The following is a 25008-nucleotide window of genomic DNA, read 5'->3' as shown; positions in this document are numbered from 1 at the left end:
GGGCCCCTCAATGGCCAGTGGCTTAGTCCTGCAGTTAGAAGCTGGGAGCATTTGGATGTTTCAATTAAGTCCTAAACCTGAATTAAGTTCATTTTATGTATGATTTGTGAATCCAGATTCATGATTGCTCTGTGCCGGTGTACCCACTCCCCGACGCATGTGCCATACACATCCTCCAGTCAGTTTTAACAAGGTGCGTGATGCTCAGAGGTGACTGCCCAGAGCAGCCGGTCACCACAGCAGTTGTTTCACTTTACACGGCCTACGGAAACCAACCTGATGCTCCATTCAGGATGCTGACCACATTAGCTCTTCTTTTCTAAAATTAACTCATGCGAATCTCCTGAAAGGAGGGACCCCTTTCGCGAAACGTGTCACAGCCGTGTTTGACGTGGGAAGCTGAGCAGCAGTGTCAGGTTGTCGTAGGGCCTGGGGTAGGAAAAGCTGATGTGCACACAGAGGAAACTGAGGAGACCCGGGCTGGGCTGTGAGAGCCACTCATGCTATTGGTGCAGGTTTCTATTCCGAAGCAGCACTGAAGTAAAGTGTGATAATTTTTTTCTATTTTATGTCAAGGGTATACTAAAAGCTTTGGAATTTTTGAAGTTATCATTGGAAATCTACAGGACAGAAGCATTTACTAACAATTACAATCTAAGGTGTTTTTGTACAGTTCAACTTGCACAGCCTCCTTTGTTTCTGTTTTTCATGGTGTGAACATAACTGATTTAATATATTGTGTAAAATTTAATAAACATGTGACAGTCTGCCTTCTGTCAAGCAGAACGGTCTGCAGACACAGGCAATGTTGATGGGGATTTACACACCGTGAAGAATTCAGATTCTACTCTTTCTAGATAAGGAAAGAGCCTCAGACTGTGATTCACTCCTGAGTGTGTGACTAATCTGAGACATTGAAGGGATTATAAATAAAGTTACCTGGCTTTAACCCAATGATACGTTCCAGTTAGATTAATTTGCAAGAAGGAAATCTTGAAGTGGCACCTGGGCATAGTCTTTCGACTTTGGGAAGAGCAGCAGCTGTGTGTTGGTGGGCGGCTGCGTCTGTGTTTGTTCTTGATTTTGCTCTGCAATTGGCTAGCAGGAAAACAAGCCCAGCTTCCTGGCTGTGGACAGGGTCACGGCTCAGTCATGCTGTGTTTCTAAGCTTCAAGCCTCTTTCTTCATCTACCAAATGATGGTAATAAAGTATATTTCATGGGGTTGTAGCAAAAATTAGGTTCTATATCCAAAGCAAACGTTTTAGAGTCCCAGCAGGTAGTAGAGATCCCACTTGCCGTGAGTAGTAGTGACAGTGGCACAGCAGAGATGCCCTGGTTAGAGAGGCTCGCTGCTGCCTCAGGGACAGGTAAGACTCCTCGGCAATAGAGCGGCGTTGATCTCACGGGCGATTTTGGGTGTTGCTGAACGGGCATCTGTGATAGTGTGATGTATTTTAAGACATTAAAAATATGGGACATGATTAACACACTTGAGAAGTGTGTCCATCCTTGGATTATTGTTTCCAAAGGGAGACGCTCCAAACAGTTGAGTACCTAAGCCTTTTAAAAGAAAGTTTATACAAAAATTATATGTGGTCTCTGAGTCATGGAAAAACATATAAATTAATTTACAGGATGCAGGTTTGTCTTTTAAAACATAGACCTATATATGCACATGTTCAATTAAAGATTGATCACATTAAAATAAATGGGTTATTTTAATGTAGGTATAACCACAAGGTATACTTTTTATTTCTTGTGGATATTTCAAAAGTGTTTCTCCATTGGTCAGGAAACATTAATGCTTAAAGGAGAATTGTGAATTTTTGTCTACATAGCATGAGGTAAACAAAGTAGAAAGAACTTCAGGCAATAATATGCATTTTACACATACATTTTACAGATCTGTTACGAGAATAGATAAATGTGGGAATGATTCATCCTTGTGGGAAGGCTAACTCTTGTTATTGGGAACTGATACTTGTATTAAAAAGGATTAAATGTACTCAAAAGAATTTCTAGGCCTAAGAGGGCAGTGGTGCGTGCCCGATGTCCAGGCGCCTTCTGACGTTCTCATCGCGTCACTGCCCCCTCAGCCAGCCATAACGCTCCGCGCTCTACCGTGGTAGTCCTGCTTACAGTCTTGTCCACGTCTCCCTCCAGATGATGAAGCACGCCTGGGACAATTACAAGCTGTACGCCTGGGGGCTCAACGAGCTGAAGCCCATCTCCAGAGGTGGCCACTCGAGCAGCCTGTTCGGTGAGTAGCTGCGCCTGCGGGGCCGCCGGGGCGTGGGAGGGCGTGGAGCGGCGGGGAGCGCGCGGAGAGGTCTCAGACAGGGCGGAGGTTCGGCTGACGTGAAGCGGAAGTGCGTGTGACGCGGTGGAGAGTTCACGTGACGTGAGAGGTGCGTGTGACGTGCGGAGAGTGCGTGTGACGTGGCCGGGGCCCTTGTGATAGGTGGAGAGTGCACGTGAGGTTCCTGTGACGCGTGGAATGTGCGTGTGACGTGCAGGTCATGTGACATGGCGGAGGTTTGTGTGACGTGAGAGTTCCCTGACGTACTCAGGTGCGCGTGAGGGCGTCTGGGGCTCCGTTCTCTACAGAGAGCGGCCTTCCTAGTTTGTTGCATGCGTCGGGGCGGTGTGGGCCTAGCAGTTTCCTCCTCCCCGTGCTGCCCAGCGGGGCCGCGGCGCGGGGCGAGGCTTCTATCCCCCTGCCCAGGCCCTGGCCCTGGCCCTGGCCCTGGCCAGGAGGCCGGAATCCGCTCTACACCTGGCCAAGGGCGGCATGCTGAGGCCTGCTGGAGCCTCCCTGTGTGCACGTGCGCGGCCTCGGTGGGGCGGGGCGGGGCGGGGAGAGGGGGAGGGACGGAGGAGGGGGCGGGGCAGAGGAACAGGGGAGGGGCAGAGGGAGGGGAGGGAGGGGGAGGGGAAGAGGGAGGGGAGGGACGGGGAGGGGGAGGGGCAGAGGGGCGGTGCGGTGCGAGGGGGGGAGCCTGCGGGCGCCCGGCAGGGGAGGCAGAGCCAGGCGCTCTGTAGGGCTGAAAAGCGCAGCCGGGGGTTTGCTTTCCCTGGAGCAGGTGTCCCACTGAGATGCCAGGTTGTATTAATTGACAGTTAATTTGCCGAATAGGTTATGTGGTCTCAGGTACTGACGGCTTCCAACTTAATGACCTAACTTTAAAATGTATTAAAGCCTCTTTTCCTAATTTTGGAAGCAGAAGCGTTTCTCATGCTCCAGATAAGAAGTACTCCTGGGCCCGCGTGCACGAGCTGTGTAGTGAGACCCTGCACCAGACACGCGAATGGGGGGAAAATTGTTCTGGAAACATGGCTTTGGATATTAGCATAAGGAAATGACATATTAATAATAATAATAATGTTACTTACTACCAAGAAATAAAAGTATCTATCGATAGTTGTCAGTTAAAATGGGCACATGGGGCTGGGGAGATGGCTCAGTAGACTAAGTGCTTTCTGGGCAAGCACAAGGGCCTGAGTTCAATCCCCGGTTCCGCCAAAAATAAATAAATGAATAAATAAAATGGACCACGTGAGGACTTCTTACCACACTGGTGCCCTGCAGTGAGACAGCACAGAGAACAGTGCGTCCACACTAGGAGGGGACGGCAGACTGCTCGGAGCCTTCGGCAGCAGACGGCCTGGCTTCCCAGCTTGCCAGGTAGAACCAGGCAGCCTGCGGCCCCGCTCACCTCCTAGTCGTGGCCCTCCCTTCCCTTTGAGCCAGGTTGTACAGAAGGCCCTCACACACAGCCCATTACTGGTGAGCTCTTCATCCCCTCGAGTTGGAGCTTTCCCAGAGATTCCTCCCAGGCATCCCTCCAAGCTGCTTTTTTCTCCCGACTGTGTCTTCCCACTGAGACTGGAGAAGAAGCTAGTTACTTGGCTAACTTAAAACCATTTAAATGCATGTAGGAAATGATCTCAAATCCTCACCACTTCAGTCCTAATTCCCACATGACAACTACAATATCAGCTATCAGAGATAAAATTTATTTCACAGCGAGATAATACACTTCTGGGTTGTCACTTAGAGGGCAGGGTTCTATGCTGCAGTACAAGCTGTCCTTGAACTTGAAACCCAGGCTGGCCTCCACCCTGCTGTAGTACTGGGACGACAGGTGTCCTATGTGGGCTGCAGAAGTCGTTTGAGAGTTTTCTCACACTGGGCTCAGAGGGAGATAATTTGTACTTGAGTAGCTGTTTTCAGTATAAAATTAAAATATAAAAATGAGAACTTAAGCTCTTCATAAAATGACAAAATAGGAAGCTGGTGCCATATTTGAATATCATATTTCAAAGTGCTACTTGAAAATACACTTTTCAGTGTTGACCTGAATCCATAGTTCCATCTCAAAAATGTTGTGTTCTAGAGAACATTGAATTACAATAAAATACGCCCTGAAATGCTTCCATCGTTGTCAGGTAGGATGTGGAACTGCCCTGCGTGGTGTGGAAAACCCTAACCTTATAATATTGTAGCACCCAAGACCTGCTAAGGGGCACTGCTTTCAGTGCAGGGTTGAAGGGACTTTGCCGCTCGCCTAGGAGGTGAGCTTGTTTCCTGGACAGATGTGGCCCTGGCCTGGCCAAACCACGCAAGCTCTGCACACCGGTTGCTCGCCACCCAGGTACGGCGTCACTGCCTGTCCCACAGACTCGGAGGTTGTGGAGATGGGCAGGACAGGCCATGTCCTTAAAAGGGCACAGTCTGGGGAACGCAGGCCAGGGCAGGGGACAGTGAGGACAAGAGCCGCGCAATATGAAGTAGAGGCTGGCCAGGCCTGGGTGCCATTAGTCCTTGGGCAGCCATGGCAGTCAGACTCGGTTTGCAGTATTGTGTGTTGGACTTTTCACGTCTGTAGACCCAGGGAATAGGGTAGGGAGGCTAGCACCTCCCAGACGTGGAGGAGGTGCAGAATAGCAGCAGTGAGAACAAATTGTGAACCTTGATGCTTCCTAAGGAGAGGAAAGGGAAGTGCCTGTGCTAAGGTACGCGTCCACAGCAAGAACCAGCATTCTCCCCGTGAGGTGGTGTGGACAGAAAACGCCCTCGTGAGCTGTGCTGGCCCTCCTCCAGCTGAGCTTCAGCCCCTCACACGGATGTTCACCAAGGGCAGAGGGCATTGGGTTTGCATGTGTTCAGGTAGAAAACAAGACCTCGGGGGCAGGTGCCACCAGCTGTGTCAGTCCACCAGCATGCAGGTCACTGCTCATAGGTAGGGGGATGTGACAGTGTCAAAGCTCTCAGCAGCCAGGTGGTCCAGCCAAAATAGGCAGACAGTGAGGGCAGGGACACTGCAGTGTGATTCCAAGAAAATGAACCCATGTCCTGCTCCTATTAGTATTCTTATTTTTTTGCCAGAGAATGTCACAAAAGACACTTCTCAAACTTACTTTCTGTGGCACAGAAGAGACATTAAAGATGACATATCATTACTTGTGCTAATGTCTGATTTGTTACTGGTGCATATTCTTTAGTTTCTTTCAGTTTTAGACTATGGTCAGAATTATGGCTTATTAATCAGTTCAGAATCATCCCCTTTTATGCCTTAAACTTATGAGAATTACCCCCTTTTTCCTAGGGGGTCAATTTTCATATGTATATGTATTTTATTGATTTTTTTTTTTTTTTTTTGTATTTTCAGGTAATATCAAAGGAGCAACTATAGTAGATGCCCTGGATACACTTTTTATTATGGGAATGAAAGATGAATTTCAAGAAGCAAAATTATGGATTGAAAAAAATTTAGACTTTAATGTGGTAAGTTAAAAACTGCTAACAGGGCCCTTAAGTCTTGGTTGACTTGAGTTTATTTATTTATTTATTTATTTATTTTGGCAGAACTGGGGATTGAACTCAGGCCCTTGGCTTATTCTACTGAGCTATCTTCCCAGCCCACTGAATACATTTATACTGGGGTGTATTACTGTGTTATAATGTGTCCTAGGAGCTGAGGCAGGAGGAGCAAAAGTTCAAGCCCATCCTGAGCAAATTAATGATGTGAGGAAACTCTCAAAGTAAAAGAGCTGGGGCTATAGTAGAGTACAAAATATAATATAATATATATATTCTTTATGTTTCTGTCAAGAATAAAATTAATATTTATTGAAACCCTGTGTGCCAAGTCCCAGAATTGTGAGACAGGCGAAGTGAAAGGTGCAGGGGCTTCCGACCTGTGGAGAGGTCCCTCGGACCAGGACCATGGCTCCGCCAGGTCTACGCGTGCTCTTCCACTGCACGAGGCTCACACTGCACAGGCCCCTCCCAGAAGGGAGGCTTCTAGCTTCCTGTCCTCACTCCTTCCCAAGCCCTAGCGACCACAGCCTGTTGCTAAGCCTTTGCAGCAGATGGTTGGCCCATGCCCTCTCAGGGAGCGTCCTGATTCAGGGCTGGGCAGCTCTGGTGCTTCTAGGGGATCACAATGGGAGCACGTCATTTCACATCCAGTTGACATGCCTCGTTTTACTTCCTGGTGATGTTGATAAGGAACTGACTTAAGAGAGCAAACATGTTAGTCCTGGCTTTTTGTTTTTAGTCATTTGCTTTTGGGATCATTGTTGGTATTATTTTCAGTCTGTGATTACTTTGCAAAAATCCTCGTAAACCTCTATTTCTCAGAGACACACTTGATAATACCTGTAAATCACATCGCCTGGTGTGAGTCATGCACTGAACACTTGGAACGGGTGACGATGGGGCCTGGCCAGCCCCTGTGCTGTACCACTCCATCATTCCCAGATTTAGAGAGGACACTGGGCTCCTTGAGGGTGGAAGATCGACAAAGCAGACTCTGGTTTCCCTGGGTTAAAAGCGTTTTTAAGTTCGGTGTTGTAATAGCTCCTCTAGTTAGCTATGTGTATATCATATCTGGGAGACTTTACAGACAGGTTATGTTGAATCTGCCAGATAATTGAAACTGGACCATAAAAGAGACACTATCCCATGAAGGAGATCAATGGGCCAGCCCTTTTATTTTAGATGCGAGGAAGTAGGGTTAGGGAGCTGGAGATGTGCTCAGGTTTGTGGAGCTGCTGATCAGAGTCACCTGGGGAGTTTTGATTTATGGATAGGGCTGAGTATGAAAAGCAATGGAAAATTTTTCTTTTTTCCAGTTTCCTTCTTCCCCCTCTTTTTTTTTTTTTTTTTTTTTTTAAAGAAAAGGTAGGCTATTCCTGCAGTGGAAGACTGGAGAGACTGCTACAGTATCCAGGTCCCTTACAAACCATACTGGTGCCCAAAAGCTGGGGCTGTGAGCTCAGCCCCCCACCCCCACCCCACCCCAAATGCTGCGGCTCTTTTTCACTTTTCCCACCAGTTTCCTGAGCAGCTCTGGACCTGGGGCCTGGGGGTGGAGCTGCACAGAGTCAGGGGCTGTGTTATTATAGTAATTAAGGATGGAAACCTCTAAAGGTAAGAGGCAAGAGGTCACCATAACAAAAGGCAGCTGGCAGCTCCCCCACCACAGGGATGGGAACAGTTCTGGTTCTGTGGACTGGGGACTCCGAGCACACAGAGTGGGGATAATGTCCGACACGTGGAGATGGAAAAGTCACTTGGCCTCTACAGAGGATAAACGCATTGGACTCTCATTGAGTGATTGCTAAGACACTGACCTTTACAGTTTTCTTTTTCTAAAATTTTACTTTTTTAATGAAATATTATCCAATGTATTGGCAGACACTTTATATACATTTTAGGACTGGTAATTATAGTCTCGGGGCCATGCCTAGGAGGTAATCATTATATACTACAAATGTACTGCTAAAATAGAAAATATACTTCTAGAAATTAGAGCTGCAGTCTGTTTATTGTGCAGCTGTTCATGTGCGAAGTCTTGTTACCTATTTGTAGCAGCTCTGTCTTAGAGTACTGTCATATTTTCCTTTTAAAAAGTGTTATTATTGATGTGCAAGTGGTAGTGTTTCCCATATTAAATCTATCTCTAAATTCAGAAAAAGCATATTGATTCATTCTCCAAGTCATTGCATTATGGAGTTCATCAGCTCACTGTTTATCTTATTTGAGAATTTGGTTAAATGATTGTTTCAAATGATTTTGGCTGTCAAATATTTGAGAATAATTATTTCCATTTTTTTCTGAAGGCAGAAGAAATTGAAAATGCCTTAGCAAAAAATATCATTTCAACTTGATTGCTTATCTTCAACACTTTTTTTCTGATAAACTATTTTAATTGACAGTACAAGGATGTTGTTTTTTAAAAAGTAGATTAATGCATCCAAATTTATTGCAAGAGAAGACTGAAAATGAAAGGAAATCATAACCAGAACAAACCACAGATGCTGATTTCACCTGTGGTACTCCTGAACATAAGCTCATCCTGCAGTCCAGAGTGGATTTGTTGATAGACTACAGCTGCACCCTTGAAAGTGCAGGTACTTGTGGTTGGCTGCATGGCCATAGCTAGGATTCGCTTTGCTTGCCCTAAGGTTTATCAGATTGATCCATTCTTTGTAGTTCTTAGCACACATGACTGTAACACTTGGCTTACCCCAAGTCGGCGGACAGTATGTTGGGTGGGAGCGAGGACTTCGGGGCAGCTAGGCCATCTGCGGAGGGCCGAGGTACTGAGGAAAGCGCACGACAGAGGCACTGGAGGGTCTCAGGGGCTTGCATTAATCCACGCATGCAGTACTCGTATGTGCCTTTCTGGTGTAGGCGTGGCATGTGTGCACAACACAGCTTCATTCTTTTTCCATCCTTTTCCCTCCTCTCTGTCCCCCTCCATCTCTTGATGCCCTTTCTCTCTGAGAAAGATCTCCCTATTTTTTTATTATCTATGTTTTATTTTGCTCTTCACTTACATTTTGGCTTCTCATACCAAAGAAACTCCATGATATTTAAGTTTATGTGTCTGATTTATTTAACCTAACATTATGGCCTTCTTGAAAGAGTTAAAGTCGTTACATACAGTGATGCATGTATGCCCATGTTTACAGCAGCGTGACTCAGAGCAGCTAAATCTTGGAAGTGGCCCGTATGTCCATCAGCATAGGGACCAACAAGTAAAGAAAAGCAGATATGTACACACGGTGGCATACAGCTCCTCCATAAGAAGAGATGCTGTAAAGTCATTCATAGGAAAAATGGTGTGCTGTTCTGATGCAAAATAATCCTAGGACACATACACACAAACAAAAGAAAACCCAAGACCATGGCTTATTTATTCCTTACTCATTGAGTCCTCTAGCATTGACCAGAATCCTTCAAAATATCTGTCAGTTACCCTTTAGGAGCCAGTAGTCTAGTGTGAAGAGTGTCCAGACACCTTTTCTAAAGCTAGGCTGTCCATGGAAGCCCCAGAATGAGGTCAGTCAGTATCTGAGACAGTCCAGGTAGCCTACTAGCAGGTGTCTTTGAAGATTATCCTACTTGATCTTTGTGACAGTTTCGTAGGCTAAGGTGGTACCTTCTATGTTTTATAGATGAAGATGTGATTAATCTGCCTACACTGATGCAGCAGAAGGGAGCAGTGGTTTGAACAGGGCCTTCCTGACTCAGTGACCATGTTTTGTTGGAGAGGAAACTCGAGTTGAGAAATGGATAAGCAGCCAGAGAAGCTGAGTCTGCTAAGGTTAGGTGTATGACTTCATGTCCTAGAATTCCTTCACATGTGTCCCTTCACAGGTACTCAATAAGTGCTTGTGAAATGTATGAGAAGCCAGCTGTCTTGTCCTGTGTCAGCCACATGTGGTAGACTTAGCAGGGAGGCAGGTTCACAGCACAAAGTGGTGTATTGTGTGAGATTTTTATATAGATATAAACGATCTGCAGCTGAGGTGTGGTTGATCTACCTACTCCCGAGACAGATTGGGGAGTGTGGTGGTTCCTGCTGTGGGAAGATTATGAACATCAGGGCAGAGAAAATGATTACGGGTTAAAGGGAATGCATTTATCATTCTAGCAGAGGGCTCCTTCTCTGGTGACTCCTCCAAGAACTGGCTCCCTTAGATCCTTACCTGAGAAGTGCTAAAAGCTCACTTCTGTAGCGAGTTTTGTAGAATATGCAGACATTTCTTCAGGAACAGTTTCTACTACAGATTCTCTGTGAACACAAAAACTATGAAAACGACCCTTAAGCTGTGTCTTTGCACATGAAGGCAGTGCCGTGGTGTGTGAACTTCTCTCTAGACGCTGAGTGGCAGCCCAGTGACTCTGAACTTTGGCCTCCCCTCAGGCTGTGCCTCTGGTCGCGTGGACCCTGCGTGTTCTGGATAATAGAGGAACTGGTAGCAAAAGGTTTCTTTATTTTTTAAGATGTTTGTTTATCCAATTGGAATGCCATACTAGTCTTCATTTCAATGAAATAAGGGCTGGGAATCCCTGTCTGAAAGCTGTTTATTGATTTCAAGAAGCAGCCCTGACGTTCTTATACAACTGAGTGCATGCTGGGCCTGGGCCTCCGCCCAGAGTTCCATGCTCCCAAGCGTGAAACAGTTCTTAGCCTTGCTCTTGGAAAAGCTCTGTTTCGAAGCAGAGGAACATCCCGGTAGGTGCAGAAAGCTAAGCTCGTTATTCTATTATTTAGTATTTTCCATGCAGTGCTAAGACTCCCTGCCAAAGTGATCACTTGGGGCTTGGATAGAAGAGGAGCTTGGTCGCTGATAGATTAGTGATAGATTGGGCTTCTTTTGCCCAGCTTTCCTGTTGCTGGAATAAAATCTGTGCCCAACCCTGTGACATAGAGGACAGTTTTATGGTTGTAGTCCATGGTGAGCTGGTTTGCACTTGGGGAGGCTGAGTCAGAGAACTGTAATTCACGTCCAGGGTGGGCAGCCTGTAGCTCAGGGAGACCTTGTCTCAAAACAAAAAACAGCCGGGTGTGGTAGTCATGCCTGTAATCCCCACATTCTGGAGGCTGAGGCAGCAAGATTATCAGGAGTATGAGGCAAGCCTGAGCTATAGAGACTTCGAGGCCAGCCAGGACTACATAGTGTGACCCTGTCTCAAAAAGCGGGGGGGGGGGGGGGGGTGCTAGAAGCTTATTGCACAAACCCTGAATTTATTCCCCTTTCCCACAACTCACACCAAAAAAGCATGAAGAGGCTGGCCACTGCTACCTCTGAGCAGAGCACAACTGCTGTGACTAGGGCAGCCCAGATGCGGAAGCAGCACAGCAGTCAGGGAGGAGCACGGCCCGAGCTGTGCCCTCTCGCAGCCCCAGTGGCACCTCTAGCCAGGCCACTCCTTGTGGTACCTGAGCCATGGGCAGCAGCATTTGTCCACTGAGGTGCATGGTTGCCCAAGATGCACGCTGCTCAGAAGTCCTTGGACTCTCACCGGGCCTGGACTAGGACTGGATCTGGGCGTCCCCAGAATGTGGCAGAAATTCTCACTGGGCAGGCGGGGTGGGGGGGTGCTGCGGAATGGTGGGGGAATCCCAAGGGGGTGGAAAAGGGTCTCACCCACGCTGCGCCTGGGCTTGGACCGGCAGGTCCCACCGGCATAGGGTAGCTGGAAGCTCTCCCACACACTCACCAAGCAATGGCCGTGACTCATTCACATGGCTGACACTGACAAAGGGTCTACAGTCTGAGGTACAGTATCTCAGGATAAATCCTGAGGGGATTTCACTGACCTTATCAGACCCAGAAGCTACAACTCTTGTTGCGTAGGCCTTGCTTCATCTTGGTCTTAACCATCCAGCAGAAAACTATAAAAACGAAGTAGAAGAGGTAAAGCCATGCTGCTATGTTGAGCTGTGGGGGACTCAGGTCAACAATTTCTGACATTGCCAGTGAAGCAGAAGACCCAATGCTATTATGGACTACTGGACTCTTTTAGAATATTTTGCTGAGTTAACACACCTATAATATTCAAATGACAGATCTAAACAAAAAAAGGGGATACAGATGAATGTCCATTTTGTATCTGTGTATTCAAAATGGTTGGGATAGATATATAGTTACGTTCTCTTAATGAATAGAGAGATTTGTTCTAACAGTGTTGTAAATAGGATATCATGTCCGCATCTTGTTCAGCAATTAACCACTAGGAAGAATGTATGCAATGTGTTAATTATTGGAACTGTCTTGCCAGTTTGGTTTGAAACTGTCTCATTGCTATTTGTTTATCAATAAAATTATGGAAAAAAAAAAAGTCCTTCAACTACACGTGCTGACCATCTAAGGTGCTTTCTTGGGTTGTTCCTCCTTTCACTTCCCATCCTGCATGGAAGACCCACCCCTTACAGTAGTCGCTCAGATGCTTCCTTCCTGTCTTTGTAGCCCAAAGAGCTTGCACTTCCTTAACTATCTTAAGAGATTCTTGAAACTGAAAGCTCTGGAAGTGTGAAACACTGCCATTTCATCTGTTAAAAAGAAGTTTTATACTTTATCTTAATCCTCAAAGTGTTACCACAATATACACTTTTCAGAGGCATTTATAAGTAAAAATAGACATTAATCCTAACACAGGCAAGGCTTTTAGGTAACAATTTGTCTTTTTAAAAAATTGTTTAAAAAATCTTTTATTTATTTGGTACAGGGTCTCACTACACAGCTCAGACTTATAGTGATCCTCCTGTCTCAGCCTCCCCAGTGCTGAGATTACAGGGGTACGCCACCATGCCCGGCTTTGGTGGCTGGCACTGTGTTCTCTCTGTTCTGAGGCTGGCACAGCATGTGCAACCAGGGATCAAACTTGGGGTCCTTGTGCTTGCCAGGCAGGTGCTTAGACTGCTGAGCTATCTCTCTGACCCCCATTTGTCTTTTTTTAATTACTTCTCTTTAATCAGTGGCTTTGAAAAGTCATGTTAGTTTCAAAATGCCTGTCAGTAAGGGAAAACATACTTGCCATTATCTTAGTAGAAATGTAGTTGGTATTAGACATCATTGCTACATTGGATTATAATTGGCATTTGTTATTAAATGTAGTTTTGTTGATGTGACAAGGGGGTGGTTATTAAACCTTGTTATTTCTCAGGTACGATAAATGGTCTGGATATCCCAGTTTATGTAAGAGCTGAAGGGAATTTGGGAACTAGCTGAAAATTGAATACTCCTTTGATTTTAGAAATCAGAGAATTGACCTTTAAAAGAGTTTTATTAAGGGCTGGCCAGATAGCTCAGTGGATTAAAGTGCCTGCTTAGGCAGAGCACAGGGGCCAGGGTTCAATCCCTGTCCCTGGGGTACACTGAGGCGATTGAGACTGGGCATGGTGGTGCACACCAGTAATCCCAGCTCTTGGAAGGCTGAAAAACAGGAGGATTGCTACAAGTCCAATCTGTGTAGTAAGACCCTGTAGACACTGTACTAAATACATAAAAAAGAGATGTATTATATTTAAATTTAGTGTGAAAAAATCACATTCAGAATAGGACTTAAACATTTGTGAAGAGTTTTTTTCCAAGAAATCGTTTTCAGTTGGATCCACTCAGTGAAATGTATTGTGCTCTGTAGAATCCTAAGGTAATAATTAAGACAATTCTGGTACAAGTCTCATTGTAAATAATACCCAGAGCCCTGGAGAGCGACAGAAAGAAGTGATCTGTTGAGGGAGCTGTTTCTTGATAGCCCCTTAAGTAAAACAACACAGTGACGATGTGCCCAAGAACCTGTGTTTATTGCTTTTGTGATCCAACCTGTCCTTTCACTGACTGAGAACTATCAGAATGTGTCACTTTGTAGATATCTTTGGTGAATAAGTTGCTCAAAAATTCAGTGTAATGAAAGACTCTGCATTGTTTAAAATGTTGTCCATCTGGCTGGAGGACCTGGTTCCAGGCACTCCTTTTGACACAGCTTCTAAACTTCCCTGGTTAGAGTCTGCGTCCAAGCGTTCTTTGTTGCTGGTGTGGAGAGCACCTTTCACAGTGGAGAGGTGAAAGTTGATGCAAGTTAAGGAAAATAAGTAATTTATAGATGTTGACTCTTTCTGTCCATTTTGGCAATTTTTACTACCTTATCAGTTATATGCTAAATCAAAGACAAATATGAAGAGAATGTATATACTTCAGGTGGTAATTATCAGTGCAAAGCACCCATCCTAGGTACCAATAGAGGTTTGTACTAATACATAATTTTTCTGTGATTTATAGGGCTTACCTCTCGAATTTTGGTGAAAATTTAGTTTTACTGAAGCAGGACTTAAAGAGCGGTACCCCTTCACTCACTCCTGCCCCATAGTTATAACTTCTTGTTTTAATACAGATGAGGTTGGCAACTGTGTCCCGTAAACAGTTTATGTCATCTTGTGTATAAGGCTCTGTTTCCTGCAAGGCCAAGTTATTAATTGCCTTGGCCTGCTTCTGTACCCACCTCCACTCCACTCTCATTTCTAAAGACTCCCCCCACAGCCAAATGTGTAAAATTAGGACCTTTCCTTTGTTCTAATGCCCAGCACCTTGGGTGTAAGTTCAGCTAAGTCGATGTGCATCTAAAATCCTGAAATCTTTCTTTTTCCTCATTGGTTTCTCTGATCTCTTGGTTTTTGCAAAAGTGCTGCCTATTTTATTTAATTTGGAGATTAATCTGATAACATATGTTCTTTGATTCCATAGCCACTGCCAGAATAAAATCAACACAAAAGAACAGTTTCTCCAATCTAGGACTTTGTTTTTTATGGGAAGATCTTTAGCCAAAAATTTCCAACCTGTGGTTGTTCATCCGTTGTGACAGGAGCTAATTGGTGTGTGCAGTTTAAACAAAAGGCTGCATCTACTTCTTAAGCTGATACTCACGTAAAACTGTATTCCACCATCCACACACTGTGCTATGTGGGCTTATTCTTAGGATGCGATCTTACAGAAAGGTGTAATGAAGCCCTTTTTATTTTAAAACAAGCAAAATTCACATGAGTTACTGGGCAAACCACGTAAGCTTTTAGTGTCGCAGACTGCTGCATCTGTGTAATGTCCTCTCCCCACGCAGCAACTCTGTCACTAGGATTGTAGAACAGCGTAGCGACAATGCATGGCTGTTAGTAGGAATGTGTTATTGTAAATTTAGCATGATAATTTTGGTTTTTTATAAAGCAAAGTACCAGAGAAGCCTCTTTCCCTTTTTTTCTTTTTTCTTTCTTTCTTTCTTTTTTTTTTTTTTTTTTTTTTTTTTTTTGCAGAACTGGGGATTGAACTCAGGCCCTTGCACTTGTCAGGGAAGCTCTTATTCCACTGAGCCATTTCCCCAGCCCCCTAGTATGATAATTTTGATGGAAATTGACAGCAGAAATCTATATAGAAGTGGCCTAAAAACTTGTATCAGAAATTCAGTTTTGAAAATCCTAGTATCTTATCAGGTACATCCAAGTCCGAAGGGGAGCCAGACAGGGTGCTAAACTTCAAAAGATGATCCTCTTCCAAGGAGGGTCAGGGTGGACGGGTGTGGGCTCTGGAGGTTGCCCTGGGGTGGTGGCTTGGGAGTCTGCATGGAGCCAGACACCGGGGACCAAGTCTCCCCCAGCGTCTGACTTCTGCCAGGCTTCTCTGATGCACAGCAGCCCAGAAGGAGCGCACTGCCCCTCTTCACAGATGACAGAACCAGTCAGACTGAGTGAATCCCTGCCTGTCCCAGTCCAGTCCTCAGCCCCACATCTTTCTGATTGTAAGGCCCAGGTTTTTATAATTCACTAGCCGGTTTGTGGTAGCGGAAGAATTTGTCTTCTTTGTCCTTTTCACCTAAGGATGTTTAAGAAGAAATCTGCTGAGAGTAGCTGGTAGTGGAGGCCGTGACCTTCCTGAGCAAGATTGCTAATGACAGGACGCAGGGTCACTGCAGCCTGCATGCACTCACAGATGAACCAGATTAGCTTTGCAGATGGGTTTGCTAAACTATTAGATCTGTGAAATTCAGAAGTCATAGCACCTGACCTTGACCTAGCACCATGAAGGTCATCTGTCAGTGCTTCACAGCATGACAAGTAGAATTTAGGTTTGAACATAGTACAGAGCTGGATCAATAGCTGCTTGAAGGATAGCACCTGAAAGGTGATGAGTGTCACCTGGACGTGCACTTCTGTGACATTGGTGCGGCCTTATCCAGTACCATGCAGAAATTTTTATCCAGTGTCCACAGAAAGGTCCTGATGATCCAGAAATGTTATAGACAGAAGAGAGGCCACGTATGCAGTGAGCCTGTAGGTGGAATAGGAACCCAGAATCGGCTTCACAGGCTTCCAGAAGCAGAAATGGGGGGGGGGGCTGTTCTCAGGTTTAAAAACTGAAAAACACATGTGGTGGCACATGCCTGTAATCCCAGAATTTAGGAGGCTGTGGCAGGAGGATTGCCTGGAGTTCAGTGCCAACCTGGGCCACATAGTGAGTTCAAGGCCAGCCTGAACCACACAGCAAGAGGCTTTCTCAAAAAATAAAACTAAACAAAAACTTAAAAAATACAAGTATAAATGAGAGGAAAATCATTTGAAAATTTAAATTTATTAGATCTTATTATTAAAATTATTACTCTTAGATATAATTACAGTTGTGCAAACCAAACTGAGTTCTTTTTTCTTTATAATCTGGCAGACCATTAAAGCTTGTACCACTCTTGGTTCCAGAAAGCCATCTTTATGGCTGGACTTAGAGCCCTTTGACTCCCCGATCATTGAAGATATAATTTAGTATCTTTATTTTCGCCGTGGGTTGCATTGTAAGTGGTAGATTGGAATCAGTTTCATGGGATTCCAGTAACGTAACTTTGGGATTACAAATATTGGCTTCTTGGACGAGACAAGGACCTGGAAGCGTCTCCTACAATTGGTGCTCAACGTGGCTGGAACACACGACCTACTCAACACTAGGACCACTTACCAGAATCACATGCAGGTGACCCACTGGACCTTGCATGACCAATTAAAGAAATCAACTAGAAATGCATTACCTGAATATTCTTCAGTTTACTCTTAATGTGGTTGCCAGTGTTTATGCAAAATATTACTTTGACCTTTACTCTTTGATAAATGACCGCCAGCTACACTTTGCGAGTGCACCATTCACCAAGGAAAGAGCACAGAACTTAGAGGCTTTGTCAACATTTTGCGAAGGTGAAGAGTTATGCAGAGCTGCTATGAAACCATCTCGCAGCAATGGCAATGTCATGGGTATTCGACTGTCAAATGCCATCCTCTCATAAAAGGAAGAAATGGAGACTTCAGCTCAGAATCCCATCATTTACCAAAGCTGAAGTGATACCACCTCTCTCTTGATTACACAAAAAAATTAGCACCTTCAACATTTTACCAAAAGGAAATACCTTGGACTTAAGCGATTCCTGGACAGGGAAGGCTGTACTTCATAAGAAAAGAAGTCGATTACACAGCAACACATGACATAATGATGTCCTCATGCAAAAAAGATGAAGAAAAAATAACCACCTATGCCTGGAGAACAAAATCAACAATTTGAATATTTTTATCAAAAGGAATAATCAGGAATTTAAGGAACTCCTGGACAATGAAAGGTGTACCTCATGAAAGAGAAACTTCCAAAAGCAGGAACACATAACCTTTCTTGATTGATCTGAGCAGTGCTGCAAACACTGCAGAGCAGGAGCACCCCGCTGACATAGAGATCTACTTACTTCACAGGCCAAAGTCTGTGAGTTTCATCAGCTTCTGGAAATACTTCAAATTTAAACTCATTTAAAATTTGAATTTTTTAAATTAGATCATAGACAGATCAAAGATATAATTTAAAAAAAATTAAAGTTCTAAATGAGTTTAGATTTAAACTCTTACTCAAAAAACCTCATGGAGCTCAGAGACATCGGTCTGTGAAGTGGGCGAATGTCTGTTTCAGCTGGGTGGTCCTGCTTTGCAGGGTTTGTAACTCTGTTCACATCAAGCAAAAAAAGAGGTGTGTTGCTGCTTTAAAAACGAGTACTCTCTCAATCCCCAGTTCCGCACAAAAAATAAAATAAAAACGAGTACTCATACAACTGTTATCCCTCTGTGCATACTGCTCTGTATCCCCTTAGGATTTTGTCATATCACCTTTAAATTACCAAGGAAATAGTTTGCTGCAGGGTGCACAGGGTAAAATCCAGGATCTTAGTCATGTCCTGGGCAGTTTCCACACAGAGCTACCCACCAGGCCCATACGTGGGAGTGTTCTCTCCTGAGGCTGATACGCAGTATGCTGCAGCACTGTCAGGTATTCAAGGTTTTTCCTTCATGTGCTATCATGGAGTTGCTAGTTCCTATTCTTAATCAGCTTATACCCAAAAGGTGCTGAATAACACATGCCATTTGTGTTCTTGGAAAATGCTAGGTATTAGGTCGATGTCATGTTTGTGATCCTAACTAGAAAGCATCAGTTACTGTCTGTCACCTATGTTTGGCTTATGATGCATCTTGTCATTTCTTAATTGTACTTCTCAAACACTGATGATTTTCCTCTTGGTAAACATGTTCATATTTCCATAATGAGAACCAACATGATGGTTCAATGATGGTTAAAGACAGTGGAGTACAAGATTTTCCAACATTTCTAAGCCATTTTAAGATGCAGAATACTGTGCATGTGTCTCCCAGTGTAGTGCAGCAAGTATAAAAGCTTCCAATTTAACATCTTTGGAGTGTCATGTGCAGCAAAGAATTTTTCTCCTCATATGAAAATAGTACTTTAAAGATTCAGAAATATCATTTTGATCACATAAAATTATTGTCTCTATTTTGTAAAGGAAAATTACTAAGAATAGTGTTCATTAACTTGCAATGAAAAGGAATTAGACTCCATTGGGATGTTTCAGTTTGGCAAATTTGGAATATTAACCATTTATTTTTTATATTTTTTTCTGTTGCTCATTAAAGGGAATAGAAAGGACAACAAGATCAAAACATAAACTTAAAAAGTTGACATTTGACATTCACAAAGTTAAAATTTCCAGGTAATACATGCAGAACGTGTAAGTCCTATATTTCCACTGCTTTTAAAGTTTCAAGGAACACTGTGATTTTTGGAATGTTACGTATTTCAAAGAATTTTTCTCCTCTTATTGAATAGTATTTTTATAGTGCTGAATGTAATTTGGTAAGTAAAATTTATTTTCTCTAGATGTTGTAAAGGAAAATTACTAAGACTAGTGTTCATTCACACATAATGAAAAGCAATTAGACTCCCTTAGCACCATGGGATATGAAAGCTTACTTTAAAATCTATGCCACATGTCACCAGGCCTATAGGTCTCTATTGCAAGGGTTTCTGCTGCAGCAACAACTTAGATCTACCTTAGGAATGTTGCTACATAGCACAAAGTATAAAGTTTATGGTATCTTGGAAGATTTAGAACAATAGCACCTAAATTTGAAAAATTAAACAGCATGAATATTCTTGCCACAATGAAAGGTGTACCACTTCCCTCTCAAATGTAGTGCTAGGAAGCTTGCCTCTACCAACTGATACAGCTGCTTCTCACGGTGCAGTTCTACTCGGACGGTTGAGTGCTGCTGGCTGCAGCAGTCTTCCAAGAGACTTGACTGAAGAGCAGTAGCAGTATCACCATCTCTCCCCTGAAAGGACAACTGGGAATGAAGATACAATTTGAAGATGGGCATATCGATGGCAGCCTTCCTTTGAAAACATGCAAATCTGTAAAGTGGTTTTTTATGCTCTTGTTAATATTTTGTAAGCTAATAAACTTTTGATTAAAGGAAAAAGAAAAAAGCTTGTACCAATATTTATATGATCCTTATTCAGAGTGACATGCTTCAGGGATGAATTGTACCTGTACAGAGTGCATTTAATCAAAGTACATCAGGTACATATTACAAATTATGAAGTAATTTTAAACAGTCACTAAATAGTCTTACGATGTTTTTACCTTTTTCTTTTCATGTATGTATGTAGTACAGGGTCTACAGGGTGTCACTATGTAGATCGGACTCTTAGTGATCCTCCTGCTTTCAGCCTCCCAACCTCTGGGATTACAGGCACATGCCATTATGCCCAGTCTCAATCACCATCTCAGTGCACCCCAGCAGCAGGGCCAGCATGGCTTGTGGTGCTGGGGATCAAACCCCAGCGCCTGCACTCTGCCTACGCAGGTGCTTTAGTCTGCTGAGCTGTCTAGCTGGCTCTTTTACCTAACTTTGACCAAAAATTATTTCCCCAAACTTGTTTGTACAATCTTCCCTTTTCAGAATGTTTTTAAATATTTTTTTAGCGTAAGTTATTTAGACATAATTGTGCAATACATATACCTTTTATAGGGAACACATTGGAATGAAATGACTATCATCTGTGTTTTCTGAAAATATTTCCTCCCAGCAAAACATAGACTCAGTGACTTTGAGCACATTTTCAGTCTTCATTGTGGTGTCCTTTGTCCTAAGACAAGGCCTGGTGCATAGTAGGCCCCTCATAAATTTTTGTTCAGTGAAATCAACTCTCAGATGACTTAGAGCAAGCTCACCTGCCAGGGGTGTTGACTGTACGTTAAGGTGTGCATTACCCTTGGGATGGTCTGCATATAGTTTGGGGTGGTTATAGTTAGGGTCCCAGAGAGACTTGATGTACATGGAGAGTTGTTAGCCAAAGACTGAGTGTGTCTTATCCCTGTTAGAGGTCAGCTGTGCTGGTTATCCAGGAGCAATGCAAGCCAGATCTATTTAGTGGTCAAATATAAGAAAAGTACAGACAATAATTCCTACTTTAGTGCCACAGTTATGTGATTACTAACGTAAAGGCAGGGTGCTCAGCTTGTGAGAACCTCAGGACTCAGCACCGGAAGCCAGAGGACTTGCGTTCAGACCCTGATCCTGTCACTTGCCAACTGTCTGACCTTCAGAAAGGTACATTCCTCACTGTAAGTCCAAGTCTTTCCATCTCTGAAATGTTGTGAGATGCTAATTAATCCATAAGATCAGAATGAGCATGAAAAACATATTCAGAATGGAAGTAATAATGAAAGCAAATTATTACTAGAGAATAAGTAAGAGCAGTGGCAGCCAGATACAGCATCCATTATTTTTTATGTTTTTATTTTTGGCGGAACCGGGGATTGAACTCAGGCCCTTGTGCTTGCCAGTGAAGCGCTTATTCCACTGAGCCGTCTCCCCGGCCCCAACGTCCGTTATTATTATTACCTCCTTTATCCAAGACAAAATATCACCTCAGAGAGGGGCAGCCAGCCCAAGTCATAGGCTGAAAGTTGGCAAACAAGAACCCCAGATCCCTGGCTTTGATGCCTTCATATTGTGCGTACTGCTGTAACAGAAGGGGAGGAGGGTGCTGGGCTGGGGCGGCACTGCCACTGCAGGCCAGGCCAGTCAGCCACACAAAGGCGCAAGAGCGCCCAGAGGGGTAGGGTCAAGGGGAAACAATAGAAACGGTGCCCTGGTCCTCCTACGTGTACCCAGATAGAGGCTAGTAAGTATGAGACAGTTATCTCTGCTGAATACAAGGAAGAAAGAACTTTGTAAGTGCTTTGTAATTTCTAAGAGCCAAAATTTTTCTTAACTACATAAATGTGTTTTGACACTATTGAAAAACAGGATATCCCCATGCGGGTAAGCTCCTGGGGCAACCTGTAGCATTCAGTACACTAAACATGTGGCACAGCATATCTCAGTGATGGTTTTCCAAAGCATGTGTAGTGATCATTTTGGGGGTTTTTTAAAAATAATTTTATTGAGAAGCAAATAGCAATGAGACGGTTTCAAAACCGATTAGTAGGACAATTTCAATAATTAATACATTGCATATTGTTGTCTTCTTAGTGGTTATTCATCTACAAGATGCAGACATATCCTGTCCACAAACGCTATTAGAACAACTCTATTCATGAATTAAGAGAAAGTAGCTATATATCTATCCTATTTTTTAATTAATTTTATTGAGAAACAGCAGTGATACAGTTTCAAAACCGATTAATAGGACGGTTTCAATAATTAATATGTTGCATGTTGTTATCTTCTTAGTGGTTATTCATAGTACAAGATGCAGACGTGATTTCCTGTCCAAATGCTATTAGTACAAATTTTCTTCTCATTGAATTAAGAGAAAATAGCTGTATATGTTCCTATTTTGTATATACAGATACAAAATTGTCCTTCCTTTGTATCCCCTTTTTTTATTTTTGTTAGAGATGGGTATTTCATTGCCATTTAAATATTGTAGGTGCGTGAATTCAGCAAAATAATCCAATATAGTCCAGTAGTGCATGATAGTAGTGGGTTATTTGAGCCTTTCACGGCTCAGCATATTAATACGGCTTTACTTTTTATACCCTTTTTTATACTTTTCTGCTGGATTGTTAAGACCAGCAGTGATCATTTTTGAACCTTTTCATTTTGTCTCTACAGAATGCTGAGATTTCTGTTTTTGAAGTAAATATACGCTTTGTTGGTGGACTGCTGTCAGCCTACTATCTGTCTGGAGAAGAGGTAAGGTGAAAAGCAGTATTAACATGTGAATTATAAAGTGTCTAAAAATTGCTCTTTTTGTTAAAATGCCTTTTGTGGTATATATTTTGGAGGACTGTATTATTTTCACATTTTAATGGCCCTCTAAGTTACACTGAATTTCTCATAATACATGTTAATTAAATGAACAAGCCGAGTAAGTCCAGCAGAACGTATTATTAAGAAATGTTAAGTAAAGCCTTTTAAAAAGCCCAGCTCTGTTGCATGAAACCCAGCGTGACTGCGACTCGTAGGTTGCGTTGCCTGTGAGCACGGTAAAAGGTTTGGCATCCGGGCAGGCTGATGGGTGATTTCTTTTTCTTTGAAAGTTATTTTGATGTTAGTATAATGCTAACTTAATCAGAACTTCTTAAAATGGAGAGAGCGTAGCAATGAAATATAAAAGTCGTAGTGCTTATGGGCACGACTCTCAGCCTCCCGGGAACTTTGCATAGCCCAGGGTTCCTGGGTCAGTGCTCTGTGGCTCCTCTGCGTTGGATGTGCAGTTAATTATCTGCTACTGGGAGCAAGCAGGAATTTTAATTCAGCTGCCTTTTATTTATAGGTTAAGAAAAGGTTCTGTATCATGCTGATAAGGGCACTGATGCTATTTTCTTGAAAGGGTTTGGGCTACTTTATGAATCGTTAAGTGTCCGCTAAGAGTTGCTGGAGTGAACTTCACCTTTGACCCTGGAGGCTCTGAATGCTGACCTTACAGGGAAGCAGTCTGCTCCACACTAGCCCCAGCATCCCAGCAAGGGAAGGGCAGGGCTAACTCAGAGTCATAGTCCATGCGTTTCTACACCTCCGGCAGATTTAGGCAGAGCCTTAAAAGTTGACTGGGAATAACTGCTGGCTTTGCGGCCACCCAAGGGTGCTTGCCTAGCAGCCCCCCACAGCCCTCCTCGCCCAGTCTTTTCTCTTTAGAATTTATTCCCTCTTCAAGTACGTAGATGGCTTCTGTGTATGCAGATGGCACTCTTGTCCCTGTTAAGTGCTGCATTCTGTTCATCATGACTTCTGTCACCTTCAGAGCTGGGGTCCTGAGAACCCCTGCCACCCGTGTTCCTCCTGTCTTCCCCCAGTGTCCTCAAATAGCTTTGTTCACCCAGCTCTGTTTGTCACTTCTAGTGCTGAAACCAAGGACTCCAGATGCTGAACAGACAGGCACAGAATTCACAGTGTTCCTCTCATTAACCAGTACAGCAGCCAGGGCTCTGAGGCTGTCCTGTGTGACACAGCACAGCCAGGTGACCTTGCTTGACCGTCATAATCTACAGTTAGGTGAGACAGTCTGCAGCAAGAAGGACTGCATCCTTCTATGTCTGGCCCCCATTTGGACAGTGGAGCCCACAAAAAGAAATATCCTCATTTTTCCAAGATATGTATCCTATTTAATTAGCATAGTTTATTCATAAACAGTGTTTCCAGTGTATGTATATATTTGTTCCGATTTGTATGCACACTTAATATATACTTATATGCCTATCTCAGTGTAATGCCCATAAAAGACAACAAAGAACATTTGCATTGCAATTACTAATCCTTTTAACGTATTTGTTTTACTCTTATTGTAAAAACATTTTTATTACAGGTTTTCTATATTTTAATCTTTATAAGAAACTTATTTATAGTTTTTTCTTGTTTCCATACATTTGTATCTTAGCTCATCTTAGCAAGTTTTCAATAGTCCTTAAATATTAAGCATTTAGGGCTGGCCAAATAGCTCAGCAGATTAAAGCACCTGCAAGCAAGCACAGGGGCTAGGGTTTGATCCCTGGGCCTGCCGTGCCAGCCCCACCCCTGGGGCATGCTGAAATGGCAATTGAGACTGGGTGTGGTGGCACACACCTGTAATCCCAGCTCTTGGGAGGCTGTAGACAGGTGGATCACTACAAGTCTGATCTAGTAGTGAGACCCTGAACACCCTGTAGAAACTTCCCTAAAATAAAATAAAATAATATATATATAGCATTTAAATTGTTCCCACTCTTCCTATATTTGGAATGATGTAGCTGTAGGAGGTCAACATTTAGTCCCTGGAGTTGCCAGATGAAAGGTGGTGAGCACCTGATTGCCTTAACATAGTTGCCTGCCTTTTCTCGATCACCTGTGACTGCAGTAGCGGTTCATTCCTCCTTTGGGTCAGATGGTTAATAAAGTTCTATACTTTTGTGTCAATCAAAGAATTTACTAAGATGATGTGGAAAACTTTGTCTTCCTAAATTACCTCATGAAAGAGTTATTAGCACTATAATTTCACATTCTGGTTTCATGACTGCAGTTCAGGATTATTTAAGACCGTTTTGGGAATCACCATCAGAAGTATTAGGCCCCACACTGATGCAGGCTCAAAATCCTCACATTTATGATACAGAAGCAGAAGGGGTGGCACCACTGATTTGTGCTAGAATTTGACTTGCTAACACTGATTTGCTAACACTGAACGGCAATCAGGAATACCAGAAGGGCTGTCATCTAACAAAAGAATAGTAGAGATAAGAAGTATATGGTAGGGGGCCTGGTCCTAGCTCAGTCCTTTAAGTGGCTGCTTCCACAAAGCTGTCAGCCTCAGGTTCCTGGAGTTCGAACCTCACAACTCTCCCGCTGGCCAAAAGTGC

General features: G+C 43.5%; 1 protein-coding gene across 1 annotated transcript in view; it reads left to right on the top strand.

The window, feature by feature from the left end:
* The window catches only part of Man1a1 (mannosidase alpha class 1A member 1), a gene marked incomplete at its 5' end in the record, with an annotated part of 149695 nt that overhangs the window by 32173 nt on the left and 92514 nt on the right, over positions 1-25008 (top strand). Inside the window, 3 exons of the mRNA XM_004630292.2 lie at positions 2166-2262; positions 5675-5790; positions 22289-22369. Coding sequence (XP_004630349.1) covers positions 2166-2262; positions 5675-5790; positions 22289-22369 — 294 coding nt within the window. The remainder of the gene's footprint in view (positions 1-2165; positions 2263-5674; positions 5791-22288; positions 22370-25008) is intronic.

Source organism: Octodon degus, unplaced genomic scaffold (assembly GCF_000260255.1).
Source record: "Octodon degus isolate 3935 unplaced genomic scaffold, OctDeg1.0 scaffold00034, whole genome shotgun sequence".
NCBI classification, from domain to species: domain Eukaryota; kingdom Metazoa; phylum Chordata; class Mammalia; order Rodentia; family Octodontidae; genus Octodon; species Octodon degus.
Note: the sequence above shows the minus strand (reverse complement) of the source record. Positions and strands in the feature narration are given on the sequence as shown.